Genomic DNA, 21,849 nt, shown 5'->3' on the forward strand with positions numbered 1-21,849 from the left:
ATTTACTTGAAATTTTATGACAATCTACGTTAATGTTGTGTGAATGTGCTATATTTTTTTCAGAATTTTTCACGCATTTAAAACGTGCAACTTAAGTTCGGTGCACCGGTAGCACCACAAGCACCGGTGCACCAGATATTTTCCCCCTACGTCCCTGCGCCGCAATACGTGAGTTTACTTGCAAGTTTTATTGCTGTCTTTTTAAAACGCAGTACAATCATAGATGGCTTATATACACAAATCTACACTTCATCCTTATAAACGCATAGACGCACAGATTTGTGTATATGAGCGTCTACCAAGGGGGTCTTCCTTGTCATTCAAATGAATAACAACGAATTTTTTTCATGTATGTGTATACAGTAGCTATATTATCTATATATTGCTGGTATTCAGAGCAAAAGTAATTCAATGTACCGCAGACTTGAGTCCTGCTACCGCTACTGCGCACAACGTACCCCTATGACCACCTCCGAGATACTAAGCCGGCAAAGAATATTAATTCTCTTTATTAGTAGGTATAGATTAAGCGGATGTCCCAAGACAAACCACCAAATTCCATGACCGTGGGTTGATTTATAGATAGACTGTGGGTTGATTTAGTAGGTATCAATTCTATGACGGATGTATGTAACGCTGATGGCACTGGGCACAACATCGAAACAAAACTTGAGTTTTTATGTACTCTTTATATGTATAGTTGCGGGAAAAAAATTGGAGACCTATTTATCGGTTGTATTCCATGTTCCCACAACCAATTGTCAGTTTCCCTTCAGAATATTGGTCACATATAAACAATGAACTATGTTGGACTTACAAATAAAGTATATAAAAAAGTTCTACTTGCAAGACAACATATACACACACCCGGGGTGTGTACCACAATTCATCCTAGGAAGATTAGTTTTACTGCCAAGCCAGGTATATAATTAGTAAAGTTCTCTCTGTAATTTATTAATACATGCGAGTAGAAAATTCCAGTGGACCTCTAAATAACGATACTCTTCTAAAGACAAACCAACAAGACCGTTCCTTCAAAATCTTTTTTTCAACGACATGCATGCCTACCTCTAGCGGTATATCTCTAAAGGAAATATGGTTCTTAGTCATCCACATAACTTTGGAGATAGAACACAACCGAGAGGGCTCCAACAAGTAGTTTGTGTCGTGGCCGATTATCCTCCCCAGAATCATGTTAAGCCACCTAGACCTTGAATGGAACAAAGGGCTTCATATGTACATAATAATGCGAGGTGTTTGTCCCTAGCGCCACAAGCAGGGACTTCTTTGTAATTTTTTGATATCTCCATATTAAAAGAACAGGTGAACTTTTGATCCCTCAACTATTTCCAAAGTTAAAAATGGTACCTCAACTCCAATAGTAGAAATACGATGTCCCTCAAGTATCAAAACCATCCAAATTTTGTCTTTTGCCATTTTGAATGCAATTTTAGTTATGGTGTGGTGACAGTTTCACAAACATATGTGATAGCATTTTGTGTACAAAGTTGACTAAAAGGCGGGAATATAGAGATATCTAAAAAAACAAAGTTTAAAAATCTAGTTAGAAGATCATCAAGGAAAACTGATTTTAAAATATAAAAGGGAATTATATTGGATTTTTAGCATAACGAAACATAATAACTTCTCTAATGAAGATCTACAAAAAAAAACTGGGGACGAAAAGGGGAAGTAACAAAATTCCAAAATATTATAGAAACGTTATTAAAAATTATTTTTTTAAATGGAAAAAAAATCTATGTTGGCTTTACCGAATTCCATCAGTTTGCTAGAATCATACTAAATTCCATGGTTTTACAGAATATTTATGATTGTATTACATTTATTTATCTTTAAATTTTTATTAAATTTACTATAATATTTATGTTTTTCCTCAATTTCTTGCCTTTTGGATTGTTTTTATTTTTCCTATATATTTTGTCTAGCAATTTTGTATTGATAAGGGTGATGTGTCTGAAACGACCACGAAGTTATAGTCAAAGCCGCCTTTAGTGGATAAAGGGCCCAAATCTAGAACGGCTTGACATGTGAGGAATCAAGAGTTTCTGGTGTTAAAACTGAGAGTTCCAACAAAGCATGATGTTATATTTTTGTCTTTCAAAATACATAAACAAAGTATTTCAAGTCAAGAAAAAAGTGTCCAAGACGATAGAGCAATATTCATCAACTATGTGACATTTGTGGTGACTTCATCAATCTTAAGACTTGTGCAAGCTCCGCAGCGCGGCTTGCGCGCAACAATATTGGACCTCTACTTTGGCCCAGACGCAACCAAATCAACTTGACACATACACCAATTGGCTGCACATGCGTTTGAATAAATAATGAAAACATGTTGTTCATGTACAGGCCAACTAGTTGCACGTAAGTTTGTGTAAATAAAGGAAACGTGCTCTTTATATTTGTTTCCTATTCTATTCTCATATTTTGTTAACTGGAAACTTTAAAGACCGGGTCTTTTTGTATTGTAGATATGCATAACCATGCCGATTATTATATCCATAATACAGAAAAACCCTAGGATAACCCATATCATTCCAGAACAAGGAAAACCCTATAGTCGAAAAAAGATGAAAACAAGGATAAAACGCAGGATAACCCAAATCACTCGGGCTAGCTGAACTCTCCAGAAAAAACACAACCTAGATGGTTTGACTAACGTTTTGGCATGTTAGATTAACCAAAGCCAACTCCTGGCTAACTTCCTCCCATAAATAGAAGAGCAATCGCGCCTCATCTTCTCTTGTATTTTTCTAGGTAGGTAGCCTCTACGCTCAATTGCCGCTTATAGCGCCACCGGACACCGTTATCATCCCTAACACATTGAAACTCACCTCACCAAAACTGCACCAACAAGGAGAATTCACTAGAACGAAGAAGAGGTCGAACCATGTATCATAGATCATGAATTTCGTCATTCAATCTACACTGACCACCATAAGCAAACATCACGTTTGACGAGAAATTTTCCAAATACACAAACAAAGTATTTCAAGTCAAGAAAAAAGTGTCCAAGACCATAGAGCAATATTCATCGACTACATGGCATCTGTTGTGACTTCGTCAATCTTAAGACTTGCGCAAGCTCCGCAGCGAGGCTTGCGCGCAACAATATTGAACCTCTACTTTGGCTCAGACACAACCAAATCAACTTGAAGCATACACCAATTGGCTGCACACGCGTTTGAATAAATAATGAAAACATGTTGTTCATGTACAAGCCAACTAGTTGCACGTAAGTTCGTGTAAATAAAGGAAACGTGCTCTTTATATTTGTTTCCTATTCTATTCTCATATTTTGTTAATGGAAACTTTAAAGACCGGGTCTTTCTGTATTGTAGATATGCACAACCATGCCGATTATTATATCCACAATACAGAAAGACCCTAGGATAACCCATATCACTCCAGAACAAGGAAAAACCCTATAGTCGAAAAAAGATGAAAACAAGGATAAAACGCAGGATAACCCATATCACTCGGGATAGCTGAACTCTCCAGAACAAACACAACCTAGATGGTTTGACTAACATTTTGGCATGTTAGATTAACCAAAGACAACTCCTGGCTAACTTCCTCCCATAAATAGAAGAGCAATCACGCCTCCTCTTCTCTTGTATTTTTCTAGGTAGGTAGCCTCTGCGCTCAATTGCCGCTTATAGCGCAACCGGACACCGTTATCATCCCTAACACATTGAAACTCACCTCACCAAAACTGCACCAACAAGGAGAATCCACTAGAAGGAAGAAGAGGTCGAACCGTGCATCATAGATCATGAATTTCGTCATTCAATCTACACTAACCACCATAAGCAAACATCACGTTCGACGAGAAATTTTCCAAATACATAAACAAAGTATTTCAAGTCAAGAAAAAAGTGCCCAAGACGATAGAGCAATATCCATCGACTATGTGGCATCTGTGGTGACTTTGTCAATCTTAAGACTTGCGCAAGCTCCGCGGCATGGCTTGCGCGCAACAATATTGGACCTCTACTTTGGCTCAGACGCAACCAAATCAACTTGACGCATACACCAATTGGCTGCACACGCGTTTGAATAAATAATGAAAACATGTTGTTCATGTACAAGCCAACTAGTTGCACGTAAGTTTGTGTAAATAAAGGAAACGTGCTCTTTATATTTGTTTCCTATTCTATTCTCATATTTTGTTAACAGGAAACTTTAAAGATCGGGTTTTTCTGTATTGTAGATATGCACAACCATGCCGATTATTATATCCACAATACAGAGAGACCCTAGGATAACCCATATCATTCCAGAACAAGGAAAACCCCTAGAGTCGAAAAAAGATGAAAACAAGGATAAAACGCAGGATAACCCATATAACTCGGGCTAGCTGAACTCTCCAGAACAAACACAACCTAGGTGGTTTGACTAACGTTTTGGCATGTTAGATTAACCAAAGACAACTCCTGGCTAACTTCCTCCCATAAATAGAAGAGCAACCGCGCCTCCTCTTCTCTTGTATTTTTCTAGGTAGGTAGCCTCTGCGCTCAATTGCCGCTTATTGCTCCACCGGACACCGTTGTTATCCCTAACACATTGAAACTCACCTCACCAAAACTGCACCAACAAGGAGAATCCACTAGAACAAAGAAGAGGTCGAACCGTGCATCATAGATCATGAATTTCATCATTCAATCTACACTGACCACCATAAGCAAACATCACGTTCGACGAGAAATTTTCCAAATACTCACACCCATCTACTCATCCAGATTCTGTCAACCCCCTAGATATTGCTCATCACCCTTCTGTTATTGTTGGCCACGCGCACTATATATGATCCACACCATTCACGGACATGAACCGGATGTCAGCCGATCCAACGGGTGTATCATGGTCCTGCGACATAATTCTTCAAGGAGAACGTTCACATTGGATAAATATTATGATTCGTGAACATCTTGTTTGCTCCATGGCAAAGTATGTCCTCTATTACAACGCACATACTCTTTTGCTAGTTATTTATCGTGTACAAAGTAACGTTCACAAAACATGTGTTATGCCAAATAGAGAAGTGTATGTGGTCGGATCGCTAGGGGGGCAGTTGTACCATCAAACCATCAAGGACAACCCCTAGGTTTGACGCTCCATTTTGTCAGAATATGATATGGGTTTAAAGATAGAGATAAGGAGTAGGATCAAATAGGTTTAAACTGTTGGAAATATGCCCTAGAGGCAATAATAAATTGATTATTATTATATTTCCTTGTTCATGATAATCGTTTATTATCCATGCTAGAATTGTATTGATAGGAAACTCAGATACATGTGTGGATACATAGACAACACCATGTCCCTAGTAAGCCTCTAGTTGACTAGCCCGTTGATCAATAGATGGTCATGGTTTCCTGACCATGGACATTGGATGTCCTTGATAACGGGATCACATCATTGGTAGAATGATGTGATGGACAAGACCCAATCCTAAGCATAGCACTAGATCGTGTAGTTCGTATGCTAAAGCTTTTCTAATGTCAAGTATCATTTCCTTAGACCATGAGATTGTGCAACTCCCGGATACCGTAGGAGTGCTTTGGGTGTGCCAAACGTCACAACGTAACTGGGTGGCTATAAAGGTACACTACGGGTATCTCCGAAAGTGTCTGTTGGGTTGGTACGAATCGAGACTGGGATTTGTCACTCCGTGTGACGGAGAGGTATCTCTGGGCCCACTCGGTAGGACATCATCATAATGTGCACAATGTGATCAAGGAGTTGATCACGGGATGATGTGTTATGGAACGAGTAAAGAGACTTGCCGGTAACGAGATTGAACAAGGTATCAGGATACCGACGATCGAATCTCGGGCAAGTATCGTACCGCTAGACAAAGGGAATTGTATACGGGATTGATTAAGTCCTTGACATCGTGGTTCATCCGATGAGATCATCGTGGAACATGTGGGAACCAACATGGGTATCCAGATCCCGCTGTTGGTTAGTGACCGGAGAACGTCTCGGTCATGTCTGCATGTCTCCCGAACCCGTAGGGTCTACACACTTAAGGTTCGATGACGCTAGGGTTATAAAGGAAGTTTGTATGTGGTTACCGAATGTTGTTCGGAGTCCCGGATGAGATCCCGGACGTCACGAGGAGTTCCGGAATGGTCCGGAGGTAAAGATTTATATATGGGAAGTCCTGTTTTGGTCACTAGAAAAGTTTCGGGGTTTATCGGTAACGTACCGGGACCACCGGGAGGGTCCCGGGGGTCCACCAAGTGGGGCCACCAGTCCCGGAGGCTTGCGTGGGCCAAGAGTGGTGAGGGACCAGCCCCTGAGTGGGCTCGTGCGCCTCCCACAAGGCCCAAGGCGCAGCAAAGGAGGAAAAGGGGAAACCCTAGGCTTAGATGGGCCCTAAAGGCCCACCCTAAGGGGCGCCCCCTCTTCCCCTCTTGGCCGCCACCCCAAGACCCATCTAGGGCTGCCGCCCCTCTAGGGGTGGGAACCCTAGAGGGGGCGCACCCTCCTCCCCTTCCCCTATATATATGAGGCCTAGGGGTTGCCCAATACACGCGATTTGATCTCTCTCGTTGGTGCAGCCCTCCCTCTCTTTCTCCTCATATCCCGCGGTGCTTGGCGAAGCCCTGCAGGATTGCCACACTCCTCCACCACCACCACGCCGTTGTGCTGCTGCTGGATGGAGTCTTCCTCAACCTCTCCCTCTCTCCTTGCTGGATCAAGGCGTGGGAGACATCGTCGGGCTGTACGTGTGTTGAACGCGGAGGTGCCGTCCGTTCGGCACTAGGATCATCGGTGATTTGGATCACGACGAGTACGACTCCATCAACCCCGTTCTATTGAACGCTTCCGCTTAGCGATCTACAAGGGTATGTAGATCCACTCCTCCCTCGTTGCTAGATGACTCCATAGATAGATCTTGGTGACACGTAGGAAATTTTGAATTTATGCTACGTTCCCCAACAGTGGCATCATGAGCTAGGTCTATGCGTAGTTTCTATGCACGAGTAGAACACAAAGTAGTTATGGGCGTTGATTTTGTTCAATATGCTTGCCGTTACTAGTCTTATCTTGATTCGGCGGCATCGTGGGATGAAGCGGCCCGGACCGACCTTACACGTACTCTTACGTGAGACTGGTTCCACCGACTGACATGCACTAGTTGCATAAGGTGGCTAGCGAGTGTCTGTCTCTCCCACTTTAGTCGGATCAGATTCGATGAAAAGGGTCCTTATGAAGGGTAAATAGCAATTGGCATATCACGTTGTGGTTTTTGCGTAGGTAAGAAACGTTCTTGCTAGAAACCCATAGCAGCCACGTAAAACATGCAAACAACAATTAGAGGACGTCTAACTTGTTTTTGCAGGGTATGCTATGTGATGTGATATGGCCAAAAGGATGTGATGAATGATATATGTGATGTATGAGATTGATCATGTTCTTGTAATAGGAATCACGACTTGCATGTCGATGAGTATGAGAACCGGCAGGAGCCATAGGAGTTGTCTTAATTTATTTATGACCTGCGTGTCAACATAAATGTCATGTAATTACTTTACTTTATTGCTAACCGTTAGCTATAGTAGTAGAAGTAATAGTTGACGAGACAACTTCATGAAGACACGATGATAGAGATCATGATGATGGAGATCATGGTGTCATGCCGGTGACGATGATGATCATAGAGCCCCGAAGATGGAGATCAAAAGGAGCAATATGATATTAGCCATATCATGTCACTATTTGATTGCATGTGATGTTTATCATGTTTATACATCTTATTTTCTTAGAACGACGGTAGTAAATAAGATGATCCCTCGTTAAAATTTCAAGAAAGTGTTCCCCCTAACTGTGCACCGTTGCGACAGTTCGTGTTTCGAAGCACCACGTGATGATCGGGTGTTAGATTCTTACGTTCACATACAACGGATGTAAGCCAGATTTACACACGCGAAACACTTAGGTTGACTTGATGAGCCTAGCATGTACAGACATGGCCTCAGAACACAGAAGACCGAAAGGTCGAACATGAGTCATATAGAAGATACGATCAACATGAAGATGTTCACCGATGTTGACTAGTCCGTCTCACGTGATGATCGGACACGGCCTAGTTGACTCGGATCATGTAATCACTTAGATGACTAGAGGGATGTCTATCTGAGTGGGAGTTCATAAGATGAACTTGTTTATCCTGAACATAGTCAAAAGGATTTCGCAAATTATGTCATAGCTCGCACTTCAGTTCTACTGTTTAGATATGTTCCTAGAGAAAATTTAGTTCAAAGTTGATACTAGCAATTATGCGGACTAGGTCCGTAAACTGAGGATTGTCCTCATTGCTTCATAGAAGGCTTATGTCCTTTATGCACCGCTCAGTGTGCTGAACCTCGAACGTCGTCTGTGGATGTTGCGAACATCTGACATACACGTTTTGATAACTACGTGATAGTTCAGTTAAACGGTTTAGAGTTGAGGCACCGAAGACGTTTTTGAAACGTCGCAAAACATATGAGATGTTTTGAGGGCTGAAATTGGGATTTCAGGCTCGTGCCCACGTCAAGAGGTATAAGACCTCCGACGATTCTCTCAGCCTGCATACTAAGGAGAAAAGCTCAATTGTTGAGCTAGTGCTCAGATTGTCTGAGTACAACAATAATTTGAATCGAGTGGGAGTTGATCTTCCAGATGAGATAATGATGTTTCTCCGAAGTCATTACCACCAAGCTGCTAGGGCTTCGTGATGAACTATAATGTATCTGGGACATATATGATGATCCTTGAAATGTTTGTGATGTTTGACACCGCGAAAGTAGAAATCAAGAAGGAGCATCAATTGTTGATGGTTGGTGAAACCACTAGTTTCAAGAAGGGCAAGGGCAAGAAGGGATACTTCATGAAACGGCAATTCAGCTGCTGCTCTAGTGAAGAAACCCAAGGTTGAACCCAAACTCGAGACTAAGTGCTTCTGTAATAAGGGGAACAGCCGCTGGAGCAGAATTACCCTAGATACTTGGTAGATTAGAAGGCTGGCAAGGTCGATAGAAGTATATTGGATATACATTGTGTTGATGTGTACTTTACTAGTACTCCTAGTAGCACCAGGGTATTAGATACCGGTTCGGTTGCTAAGTGTTAGTAACTCGAAATAAAAGCTACGGAATAAATGGAGACTAGCTAAAGGTGAGCTGACGATATGTGTTGGAAGTATCTCCAATGTTGAATGATCAAGGATCGCACGCTCCCTCTACCATCGAGATTGGTGTTAAACCTGAATAATTGTTATTTGGTGTTTGCGTTGAGCATAGACATGATTGGATTATGACTATCGCAATACGGTTATTCATTTAAAGAGAATAATAGTTACTCTATTTATTTGAATAATACCTTCAATGGTCTTGCACCTAAAATGAATAGTTTATTGAATCTCGATCGTAGTGATACACATGTTCATGCCAAAAGATATAAGATAGTAATGATAGTACCACCTACTTGTGGCACTGCCACTTAAGTCATATCGGTATAAAACGCATGAAGAAGCTCCATGTTGATGGATCTTTGGGCTCACTCATTTTTGAAAAGTTTGAGACATGCGAACCATGTCTATTGGTGTTTATGCATGAAGAAACTCCATGCAAATGGACCGTTTGGACTCACTTGATTTTTTGAATCACTTGAGACATGCAAATCATACCACATGGGCAAGATGACTGAAAGCCTCGGTTTCAGTAAAATGGAACTGGAAAGCAACTTGTTGGAAGTAATACATTTTGATGTGTGCAGTCCAATGAGTGCTGAGGCGTGTAGTGGATATCGTTATGTTCTTACTTCACAGATGATTTGAGTAGATGTTGAGTATATTTACTTGATGAATCACGAGTCTGAATTATTGAAAGGTTCAAGTAATTTCAGGGTGAAGTTGAAAGATCGTCGTGACAAGAGGATAAAGTATCTATGATATGATCATAGAGATGAATATCTGAATTACGAGTTTGGCACAGAATTAAGACATTGTGGAAATTGTTTCACAACTAATACAGCCTGGAACACCATAGTGTGATGGTGTGTCCGAACATCATAACTGCACCCTATTGGATATGATGCATACCATGATGTCTCTTATCGAATTACCATGATAGTTTATGGGTTAGGCATTAGAGACAACCACATTCACTTTAAATAGGGCACCACGTAATTCCGATGAGATGACACCATATGAACTATGGTTTAGAGAAACCTAAGCTATCATTTCTTAAAAGTTTGGGGCTGCGACGCTTATGTGAAAAAGTTTCAGGCCGATAAGCTCGAACCCAAAGCGGATAAATACATCTTCATAGGACACCCAAAACAGTTGGGTATACCTCCTGTCTCAGATTCGAAAGCAATAAGGGATTGTTTCTAGAATCGGGTCCTTTCTCGAGGAAAAGTTTCTCTCGAAAGAATTGAGTGGGAGGATGGTGGAGACTTGATGAGGTTATTGAACCGTCACTTCAACTAGTGTATAGCAGGGCACAAAGAGTTGTTCCTGTGGCACCTACACCAATTGAAGTGGAAGCTTATGATATTGATCATGAGACTTCGGATCAAGTCACTATCAAACCTCGTAGGTCGACAAGGATGCGTACTACTTCAAAGTGGTACGTAACCCTGTCTTGGAAGTCATGTTGCTAGACAACAATGAACCTATGAGCTATGGAGAAGCGGTGGTGGGCCTGGATTCCGATAAATGGCTCAAGACCATAAAATCCGAGAGAGGATCCATGTATGAAAACAAAGTGTAGACTTTGGAAGAACTACTTGATGGTCGTAAGGCTGTTGAGTACAGATGGATTTTAAAAGGAAGATGGACAATGATGGTAAATGTCACCATTAAGAAAGCTCGACTTGTCGTTAAGATGTTTCCCGACAAGTTCAAGGAGTTGACTACGATGAGACTTTCTCACTCGTAGCGATGCTAAGAGTCTGTTGGAATTATATTAGCGATTACTGCATTATTTATGAAATCTTGCAGATAGGATGTCAAAACATTGTTTCCTCGATGTTTTTGAGGAAAGGTTGTATGTGATACAACCGGAAGGTTTTGTCAATCCTGAAAGATGCTAATAAGTATGCAAAGCTCCAGCAATCCTTCTAAGGACTGGAGTAAGCATCTCGGAGTTGGAATGTATGCTTAGATGATGATCAAAGATTTTGGGTGTATACAAAGTTTATGAGAAACTTGTATTTCCAAAGAAGTGAGTGGGAGCACTATAGAATTTCTGATGAGTATATGTTGTTGACATATTGTTGATCAGAAATGACGTAGAATTTCTGGAAAGCATATAGGGTTATTTGGAAAGTGTTTTTCAATGGAAAGCCTGGATTAAGCTACTTGAGCATTGAGCATCAAGATCTATAAGGATAGATCAAAATGCTTAAATGGTACTTTCAAATGAGCACATTCCTTGACATGATCTTGAAGGTGTTCAAGATGAATCAGTCAAAGAAGGAGTTCTTGCCTGAGTTGTAAGGTATGAAGTTAAGACTTAAAGCTCGACCACGGCAGAATAGAGAGAAAGGATGAAGGTCGTCCCCTATGCTTAAGACATAGGCTCTACAGTATGCTATGCTGTGTACCGCACCTGAAGTGTGCCTTGCCATGAGTCAGTCAAGGGGTACAAGAGTGATCCAAGAATGGATCACAGGACAGCGGTCAAAGTTATCCTTAGTAACAAGTGGACTAAGGAATTTTCTCGATTATGGAGGTGGTAAAAGAGTTCGTCGTAAAGGGTTACGTCGATGCAAGCTTAACACCTATCCGGATAGCTCTGAGTAGAGATACAGGATACGTATAATGGAGCAACAATTTAGAATAGCTCCAAGTAGAACAGTTATTTGGAATAGCTCCAAATAGAATGTGGTAGCTGCATCTAGGAGATGACATAGAGATTTGTAAAGCACATACGGATCTGAATGTTGTAGACCCGTTGACTAAAACCTCTCTCACAAGCAACATGATCAAACCCAGAACTCATTGAGCGTTAATCACATAGTGATGTGAACTAGATTATTGACTCTAGTAAACTCTTGGGTGTTGGTCACATGGCGATGTGACCTGTGAGTGTTAATCACATGGCGATGTGAACTAGATTATTGACTCTAGTGCAAGTGGGAGACTGTTGGAAATATGCCCTAGAGGCAATAATAAATTGATTATTATTATATTTCCTTGTTCATGATAATCGTTTATTATCCATGCTAGAATTGTATTGATAGGAAACTCAGATACATGTGTGGATACATAGACAACACCATGTCCCTAGTAAGCCTCTAGTTGACTAGCTCGTTGATCAATAGATGGTTATGGTTTCCTGACCATGGACATTGGATGTCGTTGATAACGGGATCACATCATTGGTAGAATGATGTGATGGACAAGACCCAATCCTAAGCATAGCACTAGATCAGATCGTGTAGTTCGTATGCTAAAGCTTTTCTAATGTCAAGTATCATTTCCTTAGACCATGAGATTGTGCAACTCCCGGATACCGTAGGAGTGCTTTGGGTGTGCCAAACGTCACAACGTAACTGGGTGGCTATAAAGGTACACTACGGGTATCTCCGAAAGTGTCTGTTGGGTTGGTACGAATCGAGACTGGGATTTGTCACTCCGTGTGACGGAGAGGTATCTCTGGGCCCACTTGGTAGGACATCATCATAATGTGCACAATGTGATCAAGGAGTTGATCACGGGATGATGTGTTATGGAACGAGTAAAGAGACTTGCCGGTAACGAGATTGAACAAGGTATCAGGATACCGACGATCGAATCTCGGGCAAGTATCGTACCGCTAGACAAAGGGAATTGTATACGGGATTGATTAAGTCCTTGACATCGTGGTTCATCCGATGAGATCATCGTGGAACATGTGGGAACCAACATGGGTATCCAGATCCCGCTGTTGGTTAGTGACCGGAGAACGTCTCGGTCATGTCTGCATGGCTTCCCGAACCCGTAGGGTCTACACACTTAAGGTTCGATGACGCTAGGGTTATAAAGGAAGTTTGTATGTGGTTACCGAATGTTGTTCGGAGTCCCGGATGAGATCCCGGACGTCACGAGGAGTTCCGGAATGGTCCGGAGGTAAAGATTTATATATGGGAAGTCCTGTTTTGGTCACCGGAAAAGTTTCGGGGTTTATCGGTAACGTACCGGGACCACCGGGAGGGTCCCGGGGGTCCACCAAGTGGGGCCACCAGTCCCGGAGGCTTGCGTGGGCCAAGAGTGGTGAGGGACCAGCCCCTGAGTGGGCTGGTGCGCCTCCCACAAGGCCCAAGGCGCAGCAAAGGAGGAGAAGGGGAAACCCTAGGCTTAGATGGGCCCTAAAGGCCCACCCTAGGGGGCGCCCCCTCTTCCCCTCTTGGCCGCCACCCCAAGACCCATCTAGGGCTGCCGCCCCTCTAGGGGTGGGAACCCTAGAGGGGGCGCACCCTCCTCCCCTTCCCCTATATATATGAGGCCTAGGGGCTGCCCAATACACGCGATTTGATCTCTCTCGTTGGTGCAGCCCTCCCTCTCTTTCTCCTCATATCCCGCGGTGCTTGGCGAAGCCCTGCAGGATTGCCACACTCCTCCACCACCACCACGCCGTTGTGCTGCTGCTGGATGGAGTCTTCCTCAACCTCTCCCTCTCTCCTTGCTGGATCAAGGCGTGGGAGACATCGTCGGGCTGTACGTGTGTTGAACACGGAGGTGCCGTCCGTTCGGCACTAGGATCATCGGTGATTTGGATCACGACGAGTACGACTCCATCAACCCCGTTCTCTTGAACGCTTCCGCTTAGCGATCTACAAGGGCATGTAGATCCACTCCTCCCTCGTTGCTAGATGACTCCATAGATAGATCTTGGTGACACGTAGGAAAATTTTGAATTTATGCTACGTTCCCCAACATAAACCATGTATTACTTGTCTTGTACTCCAAGTCTCTATCCTCTCACACTAGTAGAAAAAGGGGGCTTTGGTCCAGGCCGGGTAACCCCATTAGTCCCGGTTCAGTCCAGAACCGGGACCAATGGGTGCATTAGTCCCGGTTCGTGCGGCTAAGGCATTAGTCTCGGTTCACCTGGGCCCTTTAGTCCCAGTTCATGCCACGAACCGGGACTAAAGGGTGCGATGCCCATTAGTCCCAGTTGGTGGCACCAACCGGGACTAAAGGTCTAACCTTTAGTACCGGTTGGTGCCACCAACCGGGACTAATGGCCTTTGAGGCATTAGTACCGGTTCATGGCACGAACCGGTACTAAAGATTCAATTTTCAAACTAGCCCCCCCCCCATGGACCACCTTTTTAGTTTTAGAAAAAACAAAAGAAAATGATGGAAATGTCAAAAAAAATAAAATAAAAATAAGTTTCCCATGTGATATGTGGTCTAGTTGTTGGGAAAATTTACAAATATGAATTTCGACTTTATTTACAAAATCTCTCTGGAATTTGTAAAATTGGCATAACTTTTGCATACGAACTCGGATTAAAAAGTTTTTTATATGAAAAATCATCTACTCAAAAAGTTACATCCGATGGAGACCGCCTACGGCCTGTTTGCAAATTTGTAGAATCCTCATATTCCAAAAGGAAAAAAGTTTATGCTCAAATGTTTCATTTTAAATTTTCATTAAATCTGGTCAAACTATGGTCAAACTACTTATTCAAGAAGTATTAGTGTTACTAAATAATTATTCAAGAATATTAGTGTTATTAAATAATTATTTCAGTTTTTTTGAATTTTGGTCAAATCTGGTCAAACTATGGTCAAACTGTGGTCAAACAATGGTCAAACTACTTATTCAAGAAATATTAGTGTTACTAAATAATTATTGTTTTTTAAACAATAGTTTCAAACTCAAACAGTGAAATGTGTGACTTCATGCTCAAGCTAAAATCCTGAGGGTTAATAGGATTAACATCTTACTATTGTTAGGAAAACAATGAGTGCAGACTTGGAAACGAGGGAGAATAGAACCTGGAAGTTAAGCGTGCTCAGGCTGGGGGAGTGGGAGGATGGGTGACCGTCCGGAAAGTTAGATGATTTGAAATGATGAGGGGTGATTAGAGATTAAATTGAGCATTGATGAGAGGGGTGATTAAAGATTAGAGGTTAAAATAAATCAGAAATTTGAAAATAAAAAAATATAAAAAATAAAAAAATAAAAAAATTCAAAAAAATCAGAAAATTACCTTTAGTACCAGTTGGTGTTACCAACCGGGACTAAAGGTGGACCTCCAGGCAGCGGCCACGTGGAGGGCCTTTAGTCCCGGTTCTGGTTTGAACCGGGACTAAAGGGTCAGGGCATTAGTACCGACCCTTTAGTCCTGGTTCAAGAACCGGGACTAAAGGCCCTTATGAACCGGGACTGCAGGCCCTTTTTCTACTAGTGTCATGTATTCTATATATACCCCATACGAGGGTCAGATCAATACAACACACATTAGCCATCCTATATTTTTCCACATGGTATCAGATCAATATTAGAGGGTCTTATATAGGTTGAATATTGTTTTAGTGGGAGGCTAGCTACCTTCACGTTGATAGCGAGGCGTATGAGGTCGCCGCTCCGGGCTGCCGTTGTGTGAGCATGTGTGTGCAGCGTCCGTGGAGGCACACCGTATACGTTGTATTCCTCCGTCATAAATATAAGCTTTTTTAGAGATTCCACTACAAACTATATACAGATGTATATAGACATATTTTAGGGTATGAATTCACTCATTTTGCTCTGTATGTGGTCCATAGTGCAATCTCTAAAAAGACTTATATTTAGGAACGGAGGGAGTACTTGGTCTTTCTCGAAAAATAGAATTGTTGAAGGTGAATTATTTGGTCTAACCTTTGTGATCCACTTACTTAGCCCCAAGAAATTAGATGAGGTCCTCTGGTTATACGTATTAAAGAAAGAAACATGAAAAAGATTACCTTGCTTCGAACAAAATTCTCCTGTTGCAGTGGCTCTGAAATTGACGCGGGGCAGCACGAAACGATGGGACTGGATGCAGGATGATGGGCAGCGCAGCGCGCAGGGAGGGTCCATCTGACGGCTGACAATGGGTGGGGATGATCGACCGGCCCAGCCTGCGCCGAAAATTACTAGCCCCCTGTCCCACTTGCAGCTCACTTTGCATGGGCGCGGGCCCCACCGGTCAGTGCCCCCACAGCAAAGGCCTGAAGCATGAGGGAGGAAGCATCCGCCCACGACCAGCCCGGTATGAGCCATGCACGACACGGCCACACGAAGGCATCAGCATTTATCTTTTCTTCTTGCAACTCCACATTGGATTCGTGCATCGTCATTCATTTATTTTAAATGGGTCTCTAATCTAATCCAATCCTCAATTTTGTTTGCAGTAGTACTAATTATGCTAGAAAATGTGATGAATATAGATATAGTTTCTAGTCGGTGGCAAGAGGACAGACCCATGCATGTGTATGTACATAAAGCATCCAGCTCTGCGAAGTTGATGGGATCATGGGCGCCATCTACTCACTACTCTAACAAAACAATACACATGGCGGCAATTAACCATTGCTGTACGTCCTAGCTACTCTATAGCAAATACAGATCATCCATGCATCGTCCTAGTGCTAGTACTAGTGCTACTCTATAGCAACACAGAAGAACATGCCTCGGAGACTTGCTAGATTAACAGACTTCACTGTGCTGCTGTAAACATCCTTCTGCACCACCTGTATATGTAGTATCCAGCTATAGGCGGAGTAGGTTGGTAGGAACAACATTCTTGAGCCGCTCTGATCGGTGCTAGTAATTAAGTATATATTTAATCACCGTCCTTAAACAAACTGTAGTTGCATCTTGCACGGAGGGAATGGGGGGTGGAGAGGGCAGGAGCAGGGTGCAGAGAAATTAACCCTGGGGCAGTGAAAAATGCATGCTCCGGCCCCTACTGCCTGCCTGCCTGCCGCCATCCGTCTGATCTGATCCACGAGAGAGAGGGAGAGAGATGGAAGATGGAAGCTTTAGGAGGCGGCTGCATGCGATCTACTTACTCTCATGTTCAAGAGTTTCACCACCCCCACAATCATTTGTGCCACCCTCGCGCTCTCTCTCTCTCTCTCTCTCTCTCTCTCTCTCTCTCTCTCTCATGATCTATTTAACATGCGCCCGCCCTTTTGCTTGTTGCCTGCATATAATTCTGTTCCTCGCTACGCTTGCTTCTCCTTTACTTATTTAGCCAGGCTACCCTCCATCATCACCTCCACGACGCCTGCCTCCATCCTTTCTCAAGCTACTACAAAAGACCACACACAAGCAAGCAAGCAAGCAGAGTCACATCACACCACTGGCCTGGCTAGCTCCCCACCTCACCTCGGGCAATTCTCTCTCGCATAAACTATTTCTTGGATCCTCGAGAGAGGATCTAGAGCAGCAGCAGTGGGATCTGCGCGCTCACCAGCTATCATGGGCCTCGACGCCGCGGAAATCTCTGAATTGGCGGCGCTCCGGCCGATCCACACGGCCGTGAGCGGCGCCCGGGCCACCCAAGTGCCAGGGGCGGTCGACGATGACGCTGCCGACACCGGCTGCGTCACACCCAAGGCGAGCGGCGGGCGATCGGCCGCTGCAGGAGGTGCGGACGACGGCGACGACGCTCCCGCCGACAACGGCTGCGTCACGCCGAGGGCGACTGGCTCCCTGGCCATGCTGCCCATCGCGCCACTGCTGCAAGACGACCGCGCCGACGTCGGCTTCGCCACGCCGCTGGCCACGGGTGGGGTAATTAGTCCGCGAGACGGCTGCGCCGCTGCCGGCGACGAGAACAGCTTCACCACGCCGACGACGGCTGACAGTGCGCTGTTGCCGGCCACTGTGTGCCCGCCGGCGCCGCGGAAGTCGGCTCCGGCGCCGACGAGGAAGCGTGCTCCGCTCCAGCAGCGGCTCTTCTACCCGGTGCCGCACGACCTGGCCACCGTGTTCATGGCCGTGCCGCAGTGCCCGCCGCCCGCCAAGAAGATGCGGGCGCACGCCGTGGGGTCATCCGCGCCGCTAGTCACGTGAGAGGCGCAATTCGCGCACACACATCATCTGTCTCGTTCATGTACTTCAGTACTTCACGTGTATATGCTGCTGCTGCGCGCCATTGTCGCGACCGCGAGTGGACGAAGGAGTTCTTCAGAGAAGCGGAAGCAAGCAAGTCCACACACGAGCAAGGGCTCTCGAGCGGACGAGTGCGCAGAAAATATGTTGTAGTTGAATCACTCAACTCCCCTCGGCTCCTCTGAGATGTGCGTCAAACACACACGGAACTACTACTACTCTACTAGCACTCAAGTTTAGCTCAACCACTCAGCCAGCTCTCTCTCTCTCTCTCTCTCTCTCTCTCTCTCTCTCTCTCTCTCGTTTCTCGCATGTACAAAATACACGAGCTGTTTTGGTGACTAGCTAGCTTGCTGCCTCACACGGTCAAAGTCCGTTCTACTGTCGATGCGCTACAAGTTTGCCTTATAGTCCATCCGTCTCAAAATAAATGATAGGCATACATGGCCATTTGTATTTGTAGGCTTTCCGCTTTCCTAAACTGACATAAACATGGAGTGTTGCTAGATCTCAGTTAACTTAACCAAGTCTCAGTCAATTGACACAACATGTAAAAAATAAGAAAAAAATTGTACGGATCTCAACATAAGATCTCACGATATAGCATCGACTGAGACTTCGTTAAATCTCAGGCATTTCTATCCGATCCTCTAAAAATAGCGGAGTATCCGACGGAATAAACCCTTAGTAGAGTATTCTTACTCTGCTAAGTTTTCGTCGGACCTAACTGATCCCTTCTATATAGCAAAGTAATTTTTTCATTTCCATTTCATTTTCGGCCACCGAAACACATTTCTTTGCTTCTTTATTTCATTCAATTACATTTTGATATATTGGAGTACATAATTCACCAATTCTTCGCTACGAGAGCAAAACCAAAGAAAACAAGAACAACAATTAGACACTTCAAAAGATATTCAACTTTCATAACTGCTCCCACTAGTTGGATTAATATCTTCTCTATGTCTTCATCATTGATTCTCTCTATTGGCTTCTCGAGCTTGCACACTTCTTTCCTCTTCGATGCTCAAGAATTCGATGTTGCTTCGCATCTAGTGTCATCTCTAGCCTTTATTCTAGCAACGTGTGCACGAGCATCTATCAAATTTTGTGCTATCAATAGATCAATGTAATTTCCTTTCCAATACAAAAACTTGCATCCATCCTACACACAAATTTGAGCAAACAATGGGATATCGAAATTGCGCTGGATCTGGTGACGATCAAAAGAAGCACGTACCCTTTTTTTTGCATTTGAAGGACACCCATCCGGGATGTTCGGGTATGGTGGCCAGAAACTGGGCGCACCACCTGCTGGAGGCAGTCGTCGCACTTTATGACTGACAACGGTGAGCCGATGAGCCGCTGGGCCAGCACCGAGCCCGGGTGATGGCCGGGCGTGTCTGTGTCGGCGAACCACCGATAGGAGAGATCCAAGTAGCTAGAGGCAGAGTCAATACCTGCATGTGGCGTGGAGGCATTGCAGTGGCTGTGCAGTCCGGTACCCGGCCAATCCATGGCAAGGCGCAGTCGCCAGCGGTCAGAAGCGCCAAATCCAATGGCGGTAGCCGCAGATCTGCGCCGGCGAGGGGGCGAGGGAGGCACAAATCCGAGTGATCAAGGCCCGTGGCGTAGCCTACGGAGTGTCCTTGGTGGCCGGCGGGGAGGGACAACGTGGGAGTGGGGTGCGGGAGGCAGAGGAGGAGATGATATTTTTACTCAGCCGCCGAACGATGGAATAAATATAGGAAGGTGCGGTACGGCTGAGGATAATTTATCCTCTACTAGCGCCGATTGGGTATCGGCTTGGTGGCGGTTAGAGTAGTAAACCAAATTTTTATTTTTCTAACCGAATATATAGAATCAGTTAGAAATGGCCTCAATCGACTAAGATTTAGCAATCCCCGCAAGCACATTGAGTTGCTTTACTAATGGACAACGCGTGCCTAGCTAGCTTACTTGCATACTACCCACATGACTAGATTTGTGCGGTCAATCCAAAGTCCAACTTTACTTCTGCAATTGCTTCAACACTTTCTACTATGACAATCACCAGTCAAGCCATCTTGTTCTTTTGTCGTTTGGTGGTCTACGAATTAGGATGTAATTTTTATTATTTCTGGTATTCGTTGTACTGCCATGATTGAATATGAATAGTTGAAAAGTTTTCTCGCAAAAAAAGAAGCTTTAGGCAAGTTGTACTTGCTTTAGTCAAGACATGCGAGATAGTGGTTAGAGGAGAGAAAGATGAATATGGCAGGTGGACCCACATAGTCAGTGAGAGTAGAGAGTGATCCCGACTGGGATTGTTACTTTCCGGACGTGTCAAACAGGTATAATAAACTGATCCAAGGTTGAGATAAAACTAGAATGACTGAGTACAGGGTGCCGATTTCAGGGGTTGAGAGGTTAGGGTTTAATCTCAACAATCCGTATGAATTCAAGGTTCAAAACAGAGTACACTCACCGGTGGAATGTTCTTGAGCGTGACGAAGATGTGTTGGTTGGTCTGACCTCTGACAAAAGAACATGTGATTTCCTGCGTCCCAAATCTGCCTTCGCTAAAATGACGGTTTGCCAGACTTGGTTATGGAGCTGTGTCGGTGGCAGTAAATCCCAAATGTCTAGTCTCTAGTCCGTCGATGGCGGTGCTACTGGCGAGTGGCGAGCCGCTGCCAAATTCGTAGGGCAAGAGGTGGTTCGTGGTTTCTAGTTCTCTACCACCTCGCAAAGGCAGCGTGGGCAAATGTCGGGTCCGACCGACAGCCGGCGCTCGCTCGTCGGGCCGCGGCTCCCTGCTCTGCACGTGATTTGCCACGGCTCGGATCCGGCCACCACCCTGCGCTGACGGGGCCACGACGCACCCGTACGTAGGAAGATGAACGGCTAGCTCACGTACGTGCCGCGCGGCGCATACGGCGCCGCAGTCGTTGTGGCGCTTGGCCTTTTCTGCACGTACGTAAGTACGTACGTACGCCGTGCCCATGCCCATGCACAGTAATGTATTGTACCCCTACTTCGCAGTTTGGACGCCAGCGAGCCGGCGACCACGCGCCGAGAGTGCGTACGTACGCGGCAGCAGTGACCGCACTACGTGCCGCGCAGTGCCAACGGGGCCGGCGACGACGGCCGACCGTTGTGGGGCAAGTAACTTGGAAGATCATTGCAGTTTGCAGAGAACCCAGAGATCGATCATCTGCGGATCATTGTGGTTGTGCGCCTCGCTATGCATCAGCGTTTTGGTGCTTACTTGCTTACCATCTCCTGATGGCAGAGCCAGCATGTTATTTGACATATCTTTAGACTTTAGGCACACGTACGAATTTAATTTTAATTTTGTGGCACGGAAGGGGTATAGCTTTCCGTGCACGAGCTCGTGGTGAAGTCATTGTCACTTGCCAGACAGGGGTTTGGTCGATCGTGACTGGGATATATTGCGTGGAAAAAATTGGATTATCTTTGGTACGGAGGGAGCACGTTGTCTCTTGACGTGACAAGTTTAATTAGGTAGGTCCTAATCTCGTAGGTCCATTTTCAAATCAAGCTAAGAAAAGGGGTATTATCAATTTTTCAAACTTTTGTGAGGCCTCTAAATTAGCTTTGGTGGTTGGCCCACCCAGCAGTGGCTGACAGCGACATTGATCGATCCTCTATGAGTGGCTGGCAGTGGCACATCGTTGCACAGCGCCGCCTGCCACCTTCTTTGAGAAAGAGGATGAATATTGCACTGCACACTGTATTACTCATCGAG

The 21,849-nt window shown here is 44.5% G+C and overlaps 1 protein-coding gene across 1 annotated transcript; it reads left to right on the forward strand.

Moving 5' to 3' along the window:
* Positions 1–17,113: 17,113 nt before the first annotated feature.
* LOC125521657 lies at positions 17,114–18,554 on the forward strand. Its single transcript, XM_048686712.1, has one exon. The coding sequence runs from the start codon at positions 17,463–17,465 to the stop codon at positions 18,057–18,059; it is 597 nt and encodes a 198-aa protein (XP_048542669.1). The 5' UTR covers positions 17,114–17,462; the 3' UTR covers positions 18,060–18,554.
* Positions 18,555–21,849: the final 3,295 nt, after the last annotated feature.

The sequence above is a fragment of the Triticum urartu genome, chromosome 7, assembly GCF_003073215.2.
Source record: "Triticum urartu cultivar G1812 chromosome 7, Tu2.1, whole genome shotgun sequence".
NCBI classification, from domain to species: Eukaryota; Viridiplantae; Streptophyta; class Magnoliopsida; order Poales; family Poaceae; genus Triticum; species Triticum urartu.

What these genes read in the sequence shown, in the direction of transcription:
- LOC125521657 (XM_048686712.1), top strand. Translation starts at nt 17,463, where the DNA reads ATGGGCCTCGACGCCGCGGAAATCTCTGAATTGGCGGCGCTCCGGCCG.